This window comes from Ischnura elegans, chromosome 7, assembly GCF_921293095.1.
Source record: "Ischnura elegans chromosome 7, ioIscEleg1.1, whole genome shotgun sequence".
In the NCBI taxonomy this organism is placed as follows: Eukaryota; Metazoa; Arthropoda; class Insecta; order Odonata; family Coenagrionidae; genus Ischnura; species Ischnura elegans.
Window position 1 is genome coordinate 69,698,179 of NC_060252.1, and position 17,892 is coordinate 69,716,070.

At 40.2% G+C, this 17,892-nt stretch overlaps 1 protein-coding gene across 1 annotated transcript in view; it reads right to left on the reverse strand.

Annotated features, from left to right (window-relative positions):
- Positions 1–17,892, reverse strand: part of LOC124162119 (heat shock protein 75 kDa, mitochondrial) — a 426,004-nt gene that overhangs the window by 52,569 nt on the left and 355,543 nt on the right. The window contains exon 6 of the mRNA XM_046538526.1: positions 3,306–3,475. Within this exon, the coding sequence (XP_046394482.1) occupies positions 3,306–3,475 (170 nt within the window). The remainder of the gene's footprint in view (positions 1–3,305; positions 3,476–17,892) is intronic.

Sequence of the window (17,892 nt, forward strand, 5' to 3'; positions counted from 1 at the left end):
CCGATTAGCCGCGAGTTTGCCTAGTAGCAGGATTCTCTGGACAACTAAGGACTTCGAATGCTTTGACTGCATTTTCCTCTGTCCAGAGCATCTAACAACACGACAAACTCGCGGCCAGTCGGAGCGCTTAGCACGAAGTTTATGTAATTTTAAAATGGTGCACTTTCGAACAAAATATCATCAGTAATTTTGGTTCCTGCTGGCATCAGCTACCCAGGGTTAAAATTTTGCGACACAATTTTTCTCTACTCTCTGTATGCCAACATTCCAGGATTTTACGTGCTCAAACTACAATTTCTAATCCTATCATCTCCTCTTCCTCAGCTAATAAAATCCATTGAACAGCCGCAAACTTTCAAACAAGCTAAATTACGCCTTTATCTCATAGCGCATTTAAGCCGAAGGCATACTTGAGCTTCTTAATTCCCTGCGTATCCAATACTCTGTAAAAACCAAAATCGTCGAAGGACTGCCTTTCTTACCCGAGTGCTGGTTATTTTCTCTCCTTTATTCAGAATTTACCTCTTCCGGCTTATCTTTCCTGGAAATTCACAAATGAGTTTCTATCCCTCCAGCGTCTTCTTGCTTTCCGCGAGTTTCTTCATTTATTTGCCTCAAACTCATAAAAAATACTTAAATTCATGAATTCAAATAATTAGAAAAGTATCAAAGTCTGGCAAAACTATGTATCAACATGAGCGTGAAAACCCGTGAATGTATGACCGGTGTTAGTGGAACAGAACATGTAAGTAAAATTGCATGAACCAAGTTAGAACAGATTCTATTTTCTGATCATACACTCGTACAAGCTGGATTGTTATACGGTGAACTTTGGCGTTCATACATTTAGGTGTAAACTCGTACCAATCAATTTACCGTGTAACCAGTCCTTGACACGAGTGCCGTTTTATTCAAGCTCCGATGAACAGAAGACGAAATGATCGATTAAAAATAATTTAATTGGTAAATGAGCACACTTGCGGTGTCCTTTCGACATAATTGCCTCGACGATTGAGGAATTGGTCGTGCCTGCGGACAAGCTTTACTATACGTTCTTCATAGGACGTTGCCGCCAATGACTTTCAATGAGTGTTGCATTTGTCCTGAAGCTCACCGCCCTTTTAAAAACGCTTCCCTCCAAGCCATATCTCCATTTCAGAGTAAAGATGGACGTCACACGGCACTAGGTCGGGATTGCACGGTGGGTGATCGAAAATGTCCCATTGAAATTGCTCAAGGAGCAGCTGGGCTACATCAGCGCTGAGATGACGGTCGTTTTCATGGATCAGAGCATTTCCAGAAGTCAGCATGTCTCTTCTTTTGTTTTGAATGGGAATGGACGTAATGTTTCACACTGTTTCACACTCTAGCCACATTTCATTAAATAAAAATTCTATTTTATCGGCATAAAGGTCAGAACATGTACATGCTGAAGCCATTCGGCGGGTTTTCTGGCTCTCTCTCTCCGCAGTGCACACAAAGCGGAAGAATCAATTGAGGCAGAGTAATTAATGAGATTGCTCCTAACCTTAAACTAACAACTTACGGTCAGAAATTACTTGAACGTGAGGTGCGGAGGACGCGCAGTCGCCCCATCCGCGCTGTACCCGCCTGTCGCTTGTATGGTGTTTTTGCTGAGCTATCGCAGGTTGATAAAAAGGCCCTCGTAAAATGCGTACGCACAACATAACTTTTTAATCAAAATAACAAGTGTGTTGGTACCTCACATACGTTTACGTTTGTAAACTCCTTACGTTTGTAAACTCGCATTGAACGTAACTCACGCATTGTTTTTCTCTCACTTTGTACTCCTCACCATTAAAGTGACTGTTAAATGGATACATGAAATGCATTTATTAAAAAAAATGCGGAATGTAGTTAAGTTGTATGAGTTCATCTGAAATGGAATTGGTTTACTTCGGGCGTAAAAACCATGACCGCCAAAAATCAGGCCAAATGTCTAAAAATTTCAAATTTCAGTTCACCTTTACCGCGAGTAAATTTGAGGTGACTCTAAGAAGCTGCTAGCTAAATAGTTATCACATTCCACTGCCTTCTAACGTTTAAAAATGCAACTTCTTACGCCCATACTCTACCGTCGCTGATGTATGAAACGAATTAGAAAATGTTTTGCCACCTTTTCTTCAACTAATTTAACGTGGATATCACTTTTTGCAATCGCCTTTTTTTCGAAATGTTTCGTTTTTCATTTTCTTATCTTCCATCTCGTGATTAATATAGGGCGAGTGGTAACCTAGCAGGTAAAGCACATGGCTGCTGACCGCGGCTTTTCTGGTTCAGATCCCGGGTGAAGCCATCGGACATTCCAAATAAAAATCCTCGAAGACCAAGGTAGTGGGCCAGGGTAGACAAGTAGTGGTCCAGGGAAAGGAAATGCCCCCCCCCCCTACCCTGAGTTTGTGGAAGTCACACGCCTGTGGCCAAGCCTACGGTAAGATCTAACCTCGCCTAACCAAATCAAACTTCAGGTTGAATCACTGAGCGAGTGAGTGATAATAGGACGAAAGGCATTGATTGCGATTAGTTACCCACCATTAGTGTATTCATAATATACAAATTATTTGTTTTATAAATCCCAGTATAGACGAATGTTAATGATCAATTTTAACCTCATTTGAAAAAGGCCAGATTGGCGCCCATGCGAAGCCACTCCACGTGACTTCACAGGGACCTAGATTCTAAACGAGCAGATAGGAGATTTACATCGTCTGAGATTACCAACGCATGCATGAGGCACAGAGCTCGGAGAAATGTCTCTTAATAATCACCTATTAAAATTGCCAATGGTCGGAAAGTTTATTATTTAGAAACCCTTATTATTATTAATAAATAATATTAATTATAATAATCCTTATTTAAGGCTACTCTACGCAACCGCCATGCTCGGCAGCAAGCAGCCTGCATCGTAGCGGCGTTCATAGCCTCGCACCCAAGTGGCCCCACACGGCGGCAGCTGGAATCAGAATTACGTCACACGGGCTTTTCCTAGCATTCATACTTAGCCGTCGCATTTTCGCGCGCTTGAAAATTTTCACTTAATCGTGAAAAATAGATATCATCATTAAAAAATCTAATAGCGTGAAATACGTACTCCAGGAGTAATAATCTTTCGATTTAGGCAATTAAAAAAATATAGGAATATATTAATACGGCGAATATAGCTGACAACCTCAGCCATAAAAATTTGCGGACATATCTCATCGTGATGAACGCGAGAAGAATATACTATTCCCAATCTCAAACGCCACCAGTTCGCTGCATAAATAGACCAGAGAATAACTTACCCGTCGGTGGCCCATCTGTAACCCGGGTCGTCACCCTTTCTGGAAAACACTTCCACCTTCTCGGCCACCATAAACGAGGAGTAAAACCCGACGCCAAACTGTCCGATGATGGCTGACGCGTCGTTAGGAGGCACGCCGCCTGACTTCGCCTTCAACTGCTCCAGGAACGCCTGAAAACAAGAAGGAATGATTTTTTCACAGAAAGAAACGGGATGCATTTCACGGGGGTTAAATTGGAGGGGGTACGCTTCAGAACGTGCCATCCAAACATTTCGGGTAGGTGTAAGGCCATAGAAGGTCCTTTCGCTACGTTCTTGTAATAGACGTACAAAAAAACCTATGTCTACAATATAAATCCTAAAATATTTGTGTGAGCTAGATGGATTACGTGATCAGATTAAGTATCTTCAATAATGCCGAAAGAAGTGAATAAGGTAACCAGAAGAAGCGCTACCACTTGCAACTTACGATAAGAAGTTATGAAGTGAAAACACCACTAAAAGCTAAGAATTACTTTTATGCAACTAATTTTTTTTTTCGTAAAGTAAATTTGAATAATGCTATTAGAACACCGCATAATATTGGAAAGGGTCAGGATTCGAGGATATGGAAGAGTGCAGAAAATAAAAAGTTGGAGAACCATACGAGGAAGGTCCTATGTAGATTGGTACGCACTTATTGGTTAATGATTTCGCGAGACAAACTGAGAACTTACGGCAGTGCGGAAAGCGTATTACCTCCATAAGAGGAGTTCGGATTCGGACGCCAATCGTAGTCCACTTACCTCCTCAGACAAATCGCCACATTCATGAATGCTGATTTTTTGAGAAATAATGAATGAATCAAATTCACGAGAGTAAGGCCCCTTGCACACACACCGAATTTTGACGGCCGGTAAAATATCGGCCGTCAACATTCTAAAAGTGAACAATGGGAGGTCATTGGAGATTGCACACCGACCACGCACCGGCACTGGTAAAACGTCGGTTAGCAGCCAGCCATTGCCACCGTGGGTCACCGGCGCCGGCACATTCAATAATCAAGTAAGTGATCGTTTGAATCGTAAAAGTTCGGAGTGTGTGCAAGCAGCGCTTCACCAGTAAATTATCGGCCGGTATTTTACCGGCCGTCCCAAATCGGTGTGTATGCAAGGGGCCTAAGTAAATATTTAACGGCGTTATACGAAGTAAAAAAAAATCTTTGTCTACATATTATAAAACCCACTTCCGACTACTAACTGACTGACTGATTTATATAATTTTTTTTCCTTATCTAGACCTCGTTAATTCATGTTAAAACAGTTCTTGGAGTGTAGGTCAACGTATGTGATGCAAAAAAGTTATAGCCAACGTTTCTGTTTATTTAAAACTATCATCAGGGCTATGAAAGACAAAACATAAGAACAATATAAAATACAAAGATAACAAAGATATACAATATTTTTACATAAATAAATGTTACGTTAGCGTTTTTTTCACAATAATATAAATTTTTTTATAGTTCTTATGTTTTCTCTTCCATAGCCCTGATGATAGTTTTAAATAAACATAAACGTTGGCTATAACTTTTTTGCATAACATACGTTGACCTACACTCCAAGAACTATTTTAACATGGCTGATTTATACTGATGTTTGGGATGAACGAGACGAGATACAAGGAAAAATCATAGAATCGACCTTCTTTAAAATCCTCTGAAACCCCAGGAAAAATTGTCGAAACACTACATTTTCTTTCTATTACAGTGTTGACAACTGCCACTATGCCTTAACTTTGTGGTAGTCAAAAATTTCGATTTTTAGAAAAATATCACTTTTCGAATCTAAACCTAGTGGTACGTCGAAAAACCAATTTTCAGACCGATCGGAGCACTCTTAACTCTAGTCAAATCATGCAATTTCACTATTTCGTGAATTACAATCTCAATGACGGAGGGAGATATGGTGTTGCGTCACAGGGTTCAACAAAAATTATAAGAACTGGCAAAATGACCATAAAAGGCCGCAGATCGATCGAGCGAGATTAAGCGAGATACGAGTTCATAAAACCCAGGATAGGGATGCCATATAAGAAACATTTTCGGTAACACCCCGAGATAAGTAGAATTCATCAAGAGCACAGTGGGAAGATCCTGGAGTGAAAAAGCCAAAGAGAGACTAATACTGGGAAATCAGATCGTATCTAATGTCTACGTTGAGAATTTGAGTTTAGAAAGATTCAATCCGCCGTTCAATAGAAAGGACGACGACGCTATTCGTTGATTAGCACAACGAGCGGACAGAGTGCGTTCCACAGCGATTAAACGGATAAGGCAGCGAACCGCTAGCAGCAGACTCGGTGAGATATTAAGCGATGCAAAATGTTTTACCTACATTTAAAATATTTTTTAAGTTATGAAACGCGCGAAAATGTGACTTTCGAACTTTTAAGGCCGTTTTACACGGTACACGGAATTGCGCAATCTGACGTAGTACGTGCGAAGGCGCAATCGAAATTGCGTCGTGTAAAGCGGTGAATTGCTACAACACATGCGAGAATGCGTGGATGCGAGACGGCAAAATAGCCCCTGTTCTAATTTCGTTCATGCATTCGCGCAATTCCACGCCATTTTAGAAATTAATGCAGCTCTAACCTGCGCAATTCAGTGCCCCGTGTAAAACGGCCTTTAAAAATATTTCCTTCGTTCGTGTAAAAATGATATTTTTAAATTTTGCAATAGGAAGTTATGGGATATTTTTAGGAAATGTTTGCTTTTTTAGGACGTTAAAAAAGCTTCGAAAAAAAACTAGAGCTAAGTCAGTAACAAAAAAATGCTTGCGCCTTCATACACAATAGGGCATGCGCTAAACACTCAAGCATCCGCGAAAAAAATTCAGCAAAATTTAAGTAAAATATAAACATTGCTTGATTTTCATCTCCGACCGATACGATAAAATAAGCTAAATCAACAATTATTGGCTAAAATAGGCGAAATCTCGAGATGTAGATGGAAGTCATAATGAGTTTGTAATTTTACTCTCGCCATCGAAGTGTTCGTACTGTAGTTATCATCTGCAGTATCTTGTCCTATCCAATGCTAACCAAGGTAGTTTGGAACAATTTTGGTACCTAAGCAACAAATACTTAAGCATTCCCACGTATTCTACAGCACAGGTTTTGGAAATGATATGAGGAGCAATATGTCTACTAATTATGAGTGGCTTATACAGTGCATACCTTGACAACTCCATTTTTTGGGCAAAATGTGAAAATAATTTAGTTTTTCATTTCAACAATGTTTATTTTTTACTTGTACTTTTCTCACTTTTTTCGCGGATGCTTGGGTGTTCAGCGCATACTCTATTGTGTATGACGGCGTAAACATTTTTTTGTTACTGTGCCTTAGCTCTAGTTTCTTTCAAACCATTTTTAACGTCCTAAAAAAGCAAACGTTTCCTAAAAATATCCCATAACTTCCCATTTCAAAATTTAATTTTTCTTCTTTTTCAGGAACGAAGAAAATATTTTAATAAGTTCGAAAATCACATTTTCGCGCTTTTCATAAATTCGAAAATATTTTAAATATAAGTAAAACATTTTTCATTGCTTAATATCTCACCAAAGGCTAAATTTGTGCCAAGAATCTTATAATTTGTCTCGGAGACCAATTCACCGTACTTATCCTGTCATGCCACAGCTTCATCATCAAGTCAACTAAGCAATATTAAAACATATAATTGACCTGACGATGACGCAATGAGTCGAAACGCGTTGTGAATAACAAAATTTCGCAATTAAAGAGAGGAAAGTGCAAAACCTATTATTCAATTCAATTTTACCCTCTCTCACAATGACAGATGCTGTACCACAGGCCGATCGAAGTGGCTTGAGGAGTATTGCGTAGATAAAGGCGTAGATGAAGGCAATAAATTACAGTTTGGGGGGAGCGGGGAAAGAGAATTGGATGACGGAAAGCAGGAGGGAGGCTGATGAGTCAGAGAATCGGACGGAGCAATGCGAGTTAATCCGGGAGAAGTGTGGCCGATTGATTGGGGCCGAGGGGAATCTCTCCTGCATCCACTCCGACGATTGGGCGATAGAGACGACAACGGGGGAGCGGTCCCAAATGATTGACGCAAAAAAAAGAAAGCTGCATCCGAGACTAGAGGGGCAAATATGTGGGGGACGTCGCTCGGGAAGATTCGGGAGGCTGCGATGCACCACGAAATTGATCGACGGCGTCGACTGAAAATGAGACGAGATACGAAACCTTAAGGTACGTTATTAAACCCGAGAGGACCGAGGTTATGCGGTTTTTTTAAGCATCGCGTGCTAAGAATTTGAGGCTTCAAGTTAAAACTAGGTGTAATTGATGATTTCAGACTAAAGTGTGTGAAACATGTGTGTGCATGTGGGAGTCCAAATGCATGCTGCATGCTGGTGATTGATCACCTCCTGCCAAACACCCTAGAGGTGGCTCGCAGGGTATTATGTATATGTAGATGAAACTTTCCATAAAAGTAGGTGGGCAAAAACTTGAGGAGGAGGTGCAATTCAACTATTTGGGCATCACGTAAGAGGAAAACGGATACAACAGTAAGGGCACCATTAAGAGAATTGCGTTAGCAAATGAGTCGCTCACGAACAGGAAGAAGCTAATGAGAGGATCGTTATGTAAGAGGGAAAGGTACTTGCCCAGACTGATATCGAGTGTACAGCTTTACGGTGCGGAAACATGGACACTAATGCAGATTAGAGAAGACGAAAGGAGACGGAGGCGTTAAAGACGTGGGTATGGAGAAAAATGGAGAAAGTGACGTTGGTGGAGAGGAGGAGGAACGACAAAATGATGCACATGGTGGGTGTCCAAGTCCGAATCCAAGTGGATTTCGCTGTTTTCAAAGCCGCAGTTCCCAGCTGCTTTAGCTGTCTCCTGGGAGTTGCGCTAGAATTTCGTTTCAGGAGCAATAATGTGATCACGTTTTGAAGATATTGGGTCGTGGCATATTACGAACTTGCAGAGCGGCTAAGGAATAGGGATATGGGATGGGTACATTTGGGTAGGCGGTGTTTTGGTTTTGGTAGAGATCGATAGTCGCAGAGGTTTTTCAAAAGTACATTATCAGTTCTATTGAATGAAAAGGAGAATTTTTTTTATTTTTTTTTTTTACTTTTCGAAGGATTTTTTTCTCTGTTGTCCGCATCTTCTTGAGATGCGTAGCGGCTGCGTGTAGCGAGTACTCAGCGGGGATGTTGAAAGCAGTGTTAGAGGGTAGAATGTTGGGTAAACGACGGAGAGGATGGAAGCGAATAGGATTTTTAGATAGAATAAAAGGGAGTGGGCCTTATTATGAATTGAAGAGGGAAGTCCATGAAGGTAGGGGAGACTAGTCATGCAAAACCTAACTTAATCGGTAGAATACTTCAATAATAATGTTAGGTTTAAACGTCGAAGCTGATTGCTAGCAGTCGACCGTTAGACTCTACACGTACGAGTGGACAGCCGTTGCGAAGCATTCCGAAGAGAGCACGACTCGTGTATGACCTGAGTATTGAGCTCGCAGCAGTTGAAGCCAAGAAATAACCAAGTAGCAACACATAAAATTCAATTTTTAATATCCCTCAACCCATTTCCGCCCAGAAAACTTTCTGCTTGCAACTGTGAACATACTGGTCATCTTCAACTCCCATGGTCATTTAAGCAATCCAGTGAAATATTTTGGCGATAAATGAACTTGTTTCTTCAGAATGATCCTTAACCATATAGCTACACTGGCTGTTGACGAGGTCAGAATGTAATGGTTTTCAGTTTCTATGAGTTAGGTACTAGAATAGAAAGGGCGAATCATCAGGGCAAGCATATTTTCGGATGAAGGAAGTTAAAATAATCCTTTACGTCATTTTTTGCTAAATTTTATGATTCTTGCATGTAATTTTATGACAGTACGCGTCCATATAGAATTTTCCTTTCGAGCCTGCCTTTCCGTCAGCGGGCATATTTCGACTCGCCTCAAAAATAAAGTAACACATGGATTACCTTACAAATTACGTTATAGCAAGCTTCGATAATATATTTGAGACAGTTCGATGTAAAAAAGGTGTGCGCATTTAAACGTTTCTTCAGTCACAGATTTCAACGTCTAATATCCACAAATCAAATTGTTCAATCTGAATGGGATAAAACAGGTGTTAAATATTAAAAAAAAGATTCGGAATCCTCAAATAGTAGGAGGCTGACGTGAACAGGAGCGTAAAAGTAATTTTGTCCCGCTGCTCTCATCGTTCACTGCGTTTGTGCAGCAGAGACTTTGGAGGGCAAGCGCAGAGGAAGAAAAACAGTGGACACGTCGCCAATGGCACGGAGCAAAAATGAATAATGTGATCAAGCGCCGACTGGGAACCGTTTCTTTGGCTTCTGAGAAGCCTTCAAGAGAGCGAAACGGTATAGATTTATTCGCGCATATTTGCCTACCTACTCATCTGATCTCTTAAAGCAACAGGTTCCGCACGCCGTTAACGGCGCGGCTATTCTCACAACTATGTTACCGCTATGATAACACATCTCGAGGAGGAAAATTGGAGAAGAAAAGTGAAAGGCCATTGAAAAGTAAATTCAGTTCCACGAAAGTCTACGATGGGATTATTTAAGTCACAAGAGTTTTCCTCCTTCCGCCAGTGTTTGACTTTTTGATACTCATCTCGAATTTTCCTCTTCGAAGTACTCGAGAATATTCCACCTGAAGAACGAAGGCTAAAATGACTCATTTTCCATTATACCCGATTGAGTGAATTTTAAAAGGAATTTAATCTTTTCCACATCGCTAGTTCCCTTTTTATTGCAAATCTAGAGAAAATACGATAAAAATTCATTCAGAGCTATTCAGAGGTAAAAAAAGCGAGTAATCCTCAGTAGCTAGCAGGAAGTTTAATAAGTAAAGCAGAAAATGGATTAGAACGAGCATGCTTTGAGGCATTAGGCACATCCCGGGAATAAGACGGGTATAATGACACGGCCTATCGAGGCATTTCTTACAAAGTATTCCGTCAAAACCAACGTTCTCCGCAATGTAAATTGTTATAATGTGAAAATGATGAATGATTTAGATACAATTTCCCGGAAAATTTAACCAACAAAACAAATACAAATGATCAGTAGGAATCACATCGTAGAGAGTCATCTCATTAGCTCTTCCATGTAATTAATTACCTCCACCAATACAAAGTAACCATGGCTAACTTCAATCTCCACCACTGGGATACGAATGCTGGCTTAATCCACCAATTCAACCCTGGCCTCCCTTTTCTCCCTTCTAGATCGTACGGCAGGATTCGATGCAGATAAATTTCCAGTCACTTATTTCAAGTATCCAAAACAGACTTACAAAATGAAGATATGAGGAAATCACGTGCCCATTTTAATGACATAACCTAAGTAATAAGAAACCAATAGCCGTAGTAATTTTCCATTCTGAGTTCTTTTTATTACTTGTTTCTGTTGTTGACGGGTGATTGCATTTTTATTAATATGAATTTCCAAAAAGGTTATCTAGTCGTCAATCGATCTGATAACACAAGTTTCGAAGGGCGACTCGTTTCCGTTCATGGAGAGCTACTCAAGGTGATTCATGCAGTAAATAACATCCGACCACAGAATGCCATCAACGAGAACTGACTAAAGACAGACGGAGACGTTGTCGCAATAAAAGTACACTACCAATTTTCCACATCAATTGGAGTGGGACAGGAGTAGCTGATTAATATATCAGAAAGTCACGTGCACATTCTTACGTGATAACATAATTAATTAGAAAAAAATAGCCGCAGTAATTTTCCACACTAATTTCTTTTTATTGTTTTTTTTCTGTTGTTGACGGGTGTTTGCTTCTTATTAATACGAAATTAAAAAAAAAAAAAAACTCGTCGACAATCGATCTGATAACATAAGCTTCAAAGGGCGACTGGATTCCGTTCATAGAGAGCTACTCAACGTGATGCATGCAGTAAATCGCATCTGACCACGACTCTCCAAGAATGCCTTCAACGAGAACTGACCACGGGCAGGCTTTCCAAGCACGGAGACGTTGTCGCAAAAAAGTATACCCCGAGTGAAGTGAGGGGAGATAGAGGGGGAATGGATATGCAGGAGACACTCAGGCAAAAAAGAGGAGACTGGAGACAGCTCCCCGAGCGGAGAGAGGCGGCACCGCAAGACGAAGGTGCCGGATCCCGACAATAAATTCACGTTGCCAGACTAGGGACCGATAAAACTCTTTTCCCGCACCACTAGCGCAGTCTTTGACCGCGGTTTGAAAAAAAAACTGGTTCCTCTTCCCCCATTGTTCCCTAATCTGACTGAGGAGGGATATGTTTAATTCTGTACTCTGATTATTTGAAGGTATTTACAAAAATGGGCAAGTTCAGCAATTATTAATTATTGCCGACGTCATTATTATTCAAGTATACTACCGATTGAGGTAGCTTTACACGGAGTATTTATTTATTTATTTCCACGCCACCTAAAACAGCTCAATACTGCCTTTTATATCGGCTTATCGAACAAATTTAACAATTGCACGCAGACAAACAACCATGCCCTGTATAGGGGTAACTTACCCAGGCGGGACTCGAACCCGCGACCCCCTGTTCGGCAGGCGAGGACTTAACCCCACCGCCACCGAGGACGGCTAGTATTTACCAAGTATTCAGGCAGTCTCCCCTTCCTTCATGGACTTCCTCCTTCCATAAAAAATTTATTCTTCTCCTTCCTCTACCTCGTTTACCCAACATTCTACCCTCTAACGCTGTTTTCATCATCCCCTCTTCGCTAAGTCCTCGGTCCATCCATACCTTCTGTCTCTTCCGTATCTCATCTAAAATTTACCTCTCCTCACCCACCATGTCCAGCACTTCGTCGTTCCTCGTCTCCATCCACTTCACCATCTCCACTTTTCTCCACTCCCACAGCTCAAACGCCTCCAGCCTAATCTCGTTCTCCTTCTTCAAGAGTCCATGTTTCCCCGCCGTAAAGCGCTTCACTCCAAATCAGACCCTTCACTAGCATTTTCTCATTATTTTTGAAGGCTTTGAGAGTCAGCCAGGCTAGATGTCGGTTGGGTAAAGTGAGATTAGGAACCGGAGGCAGTCTTTACGAAACAAATCCGCTTTCGTTTACACCAGGTTATTGGGTTAGCATAGATAACTTTTCTAGCTAATAGATTTATTTAGGATAAGGGAAGATATGGTCAATATTTTGTCGATGCATTAATTAAATTAGAAAAGGTTAGTGAAGAGTTTGATTTGGAGTGTAGCTCTCTACGGTGTTGAAACGTGGACACTAAGGAAGGAGGACGAGAGAAGATAGGAGGCATTCGAGATGTGGGTATGGAGAAGAATGGAGAAGGTGAAATGGACCGAGAGGAGTAGGAATGACGATGTGCTGGACATGGTGGGTGAGGAGAGGCAGCTTTTAGATGATACACGGAGGATACAGAAGGTTTGGATCGAGCGAGTACTTAGCGGGGAGGGGATGTTGAAAACGGTGTTAGAGGGTAGAATGTAAGGTAAAGTAGGGAGGGGAAGGAACAGAATAGGATTATTAGATAGATGAAAATGGAGAAGGCCTTAAAGTGAATTGAAGAAGGCAGTGCTGGATGGAAAGGGAGGCTCCCAGATCACTTCTTTAGTACTCCTTGGAAACCTACCATAATCCATAGAATTCTATAATAATATAATTCATTAAATTGCAGACGAAACCAAGTTTGCATACTCCTCCTACCTTTACATGACAGCTTTTAGTTTCCAATTAACACCTACTGTATATAAAAGACTTGATTTGGTGCTTTCCTAGCGCCAATTCTTCGGGATTCCCATCATGTTAGCTGTTCAGTTCAGAGCCGACGCGACGTTTCGATGGCTAACTCTGCCATCGTCCTCAGGGCGTTGAGTGACTACTGCAGACTCCGGCCTTTGGAATGGGAGTTCTATTTGCTTTTACGATTATATGACATCCCTTATTCTCATTATCTACTGTGGTTGTTCTTTTATTAATATTCATATTCCTAAGTGTGATGTGAATATGATTAGCACTCGCATATTCTTCTTCACATTGTCGTAAGTATTATATTAATACACTCATTTCCGATTAAATGGGTATTATAAAAAGGACTTTCACCGATTGATATTACATATTTAATGGCTTTTTCCGCCAGATTCTCACACATTGGAATTCAAAAAACCCATAGCTTTAATACCTACTTAGCGTCATCGTGCTACCAATGCGACAAAGTACACGAAATGTATTCGGAGAAAACAGAAATAGTGCTTCGTAGAGGCGATTTATGTTGACATAAAAACATGAGCTACTTATCTAATAGATTATTGATCATCTAAAAAATCTCATTGAACCTGTAATTCTAAGAAAAAATATTTTTTAAAGAATGCGTAATCATACTTTCTACACGAAATAACAACTCGTCAGAATCCATAAGTTTCGACATTAGCTTGAGCCTCAAATATTTGCCATTAATTTAAGATGATAACTGCGTACTTCCCGTCTAAAAATGACTAAATTTACTCTGTTAAAATGTGTAAACCTTATTGTGTTGGTAGCCCTTGAGATTTAATTGACGATGGTAATCAATATCATGCTTTAAATTACAGAATCAAAGAGTGTAAAGAGAGAATTGTACAAATACTTAAATGTAAATTTTGTAAAACTTTTCTAAGACAATTTTAGCTTTCCAACACGGGTGACGATGACAGCGAAGAAGGATAAAACCGGTTGGTAAATAAATTTGAGAAATACCTCGTCAGAAGTGCACCATTTCATTGTTAATTTTCAGAGTAGAATTCAGATAAGCCATAAGATAACAACGCCCTTCGCATTATTCAACAGCGGATGAATATAAAAATTCGTATGAGCTAAGCCCATGATCCTTCGCCATTAGTATCGTGCGACATAAGTCGCAAATACGGCGCAAAAAAGATTTTTTAGTGATTGAAATTGAAAACATTACAACGTGTTATTTCGTTACTAGAAAATCTATTTGGAGCTATCTATCCCAGTCTGCCTCAACCGTCGGGACTCACGAACCAGCGCATCCCATTGGTCGCAGGTTTGAATGCCCTTATTAACGCTAAGACGTAGCAAAAGTTCGGCATTAATATATGTATCATTTACAACTCTGATCATTTCCATTTTTAAGCTCTGGACGTAATTTTTAAATGGTGTATGAGGTTGCTTCGTGTTTTCGCTTGTATGATAAAACGTCATGTCACAAACGATTCTTCACTTCGATATAAGACGTTTCGGGGTAGGAGCAGGTGAGGATGAAGTAAAACTCGTACCCCGAAACTTCGGCAGCCATGGAGGAGATTACCCGGCGGAGCACCCGAAAAGCCTTCACTACCAGCAAACGCCAGGACAACATCAGATCTCTTTTGATACTTACCCAAAGGGAAATTTTGAAGAACCGTTAGTAAACATAGGAATAATCCTCGCGGACATTAACCTATCGCACAATTCCTTCCGACCACAAAATTTTGTGATAACACTATTTACTGTGAGCGATGGTGTAACTATTTTACCCGTCAAATTAGGCTCTCGATTTATAATTCATCAACACCATTTACCTCAAACTAATTAATTTTCACATACATATGCACTCTACCACACGAGCCTTCTGCCTCTTACGCTACCTTTTGAAATAGAAATAATAACATTTACTTTGAAGTAAATGAAATGTGATAAAGTGCAATATTGGAGGCAAATACCGCTTTCCACCGTACCGACAAATGAATAAAATATAACTATTTTTCACCCTTGTAATTAATTGAATGCACAATCAGAGGTAGACAGTAAATAAACCTTTCCAAACTTAAAGTGCGAAATGTTTGCGTTCCTTCTCGAAACACCATGAGGCATTGGGTAAAAATAAGGCATTTTTCATGAGCTAGGAAAATTGTCTTCCTCAATGATGATGGACCTTCATGGATTGTACCCGAGGTTGAACAAGTAACCCTCATTTTCTTCATATAACACCAGCTTAATAGTTTCTGACATCCATAAGGAGATTGAAAGTAAAAAAATAATACTAAAATATAAACGGTGTCTTGATTTGAATGAATTGAGTACATTACAAAACCCCTTTTCGATTAAATCCAAAAACATGTAAATTCTCATTTCACACGGGTTTAAAAATTATTATACGACGTTTTTAAAACAATAATTTCTTTTCGCCATATAAAAATAAAAAACAAATAAAGGATGAGGAGGCAGACTTAATTTGCTAATGCCAAAAAAAACATTTGCAAAATAGCGATAAGCTCGATTTACTTCAACACAAGAGTTATTTTTTTAATGTGGGACACACTTATCTGCCCGTAATCGAACCCACAACCTTCTGGTTGGCGGGCGAGGACTTTACTTTGCCGCCATTGAGTCATAGGGAGATGGCGGGAGAGATAGCGATAGAGAGAGCGCTCCGAGGCGGCAAGTGTCACCCTCTGGCGCCCAAACCCGAAAACAGTCTGGCGCGGCAATCAATCCCCCACACCAACACGGATGCCGCGAGCCTCCCTTCCCCACCATCGGATTCCAAACAGAGGTGGAAATTGCGATGATAGATGTCAGCACCCGTCTCGATTCCATAGGTTAAGAGATTTACATAGCAAACACGGTGGCGTTGGGGTGGGAAAGAGGGGAGGGGGGAGAGGGATAGTGCAGGATTGACAATGCCTGCCCAATCACAAAAGGCATTCACACAGTGGAGAGAGCCACACTCCCTCCACTGGCCGCTTCATTGATCATGTGGATCCTCATCCCAACATTAGTCGCGCGGCATCGAAATTACGGAAAACTCATAAAGTGACCGGCAGATATTTATTCCTGGGTATGAAGAGCGGGCGCTGCGAGATTATTCCAAGAAATCGCAACTCAAAACGATAGAAGGGCTTTCAAATAGATTGAACATGTTTATTACTGGCCGATATATATTTATTAAAAGGGATAGAATGCGGGCACTGCAAGGTATTTCCCCGAAAACGTCTCACAAACCAATAAAAGCTTATGAAAACAGTTATTTTTTTTACTGAGCGCCATCTTTTAGACGCGCCCGATTATGGAATCTAGTATTTACATTTACTGTACGTAATATATTTTACTACATATGGTGTGGTGTACAAATTGTATAATGATGCACAAATGGTATACTCTAAGTGCATTAAATCAAGATTCACCCATAAGGCTATCGAATGCGGCTAAATTATGAATCATTATTATATTTAATGTGAATTCAAATACTGAAAAAGTTCTACCCTTCTACCTTTTGGCCGGTAAATACTTTGATTAACGACGTCGCGCTTCGAACGACTGTATGCATACTCTCGGGCGTTTCAAAAACCAATTACAAAAAAAGTGGAGCGACTTATGTGAATGTCCACAAATATTGACCCACTTTAGCAGACACTCGCTAAATGCTTCACATACTAGCCTTTCAAATAAGTTTCACTCTCAAAATGACGCAATATTAGTTTTTGAGGTATCAATAGAAATTGACATTAGAAAATAAATGGAAGAATTGCACTTTTTATCTTCATTACCCCTCCCATCCGTTATAACCCCCCAATTTACTATCCCTAGCCCTTAATATTTTTCGACAACTTTCTGTCATTGTCAGAGTATATAGAAAAGTTCTAAATTAATAATTAAAAACTTTAATTAAAGAAGAAACTGTGCGATACAAATTCCCAAAGTCAGTTAAATCATCAACACTGCCAGCATCTTCACTTGCCTAAAGGCTTAAAACACTTTTTTAATTCCTATATCACCGAAAACAGCACCGCACGCCTTTTATATCGGGGTGAATTGTAATTAGTGCATTATATGCAGTAATACCAGAGGTATGAAACACATTGATTAAAATCAGGCTCATGTGACAGACAATTAAACACTTTCCAGTTACTTCAGAACCATTTCAATTTCGGTTTCATTCAAAGAAATGACTGATGTAAATAACCAAAGTGAGCATGGAAATCAGGCTCATGTGACAGACAATTAAACACTTTCCAGTTACTTCAGAACCATTTCAATTTCGGTTTCATTCATAGAAATGACTGATGTAAATAACCAAAGAGAGCATGTAAGAGACCAAAGAGAGCATGGACATTAGGATGAAAGATGGAGCAGACTGCACATTTTGATAAAGGTGAGAAATCCGATTGGGTGGTTGAGATTTAGAAACTAAAATCATGACGATTTAATAATGACAAAAGGAAATTCATCGAAACGCCGCGTCGGCTCATCCCCTCGCAATCGCGAGCATTATCCTCCGCCGTTATTTTTGTTTAAGTATCCTACCGAGTAAGGTAGGTTACCATGGAGTAATTAAGATGCATTTTGGCAGCTTCCCCTCCCTTTATAAGCTTCCCTCTTAAATTCTCAATAAGGCCAACTCCCTTTCATTCTACCTAAAAATACTATTCTATATTTTCCTCTCCCTCGTTTACCCAACAATATACCCTCGAACACTTTTTTCAACATCCCCTGCCCGCTCAGCGCTCCGAAAACAGCTCCACATACCAGTTCGTGCTAGCTCCAACCATACCTTCTG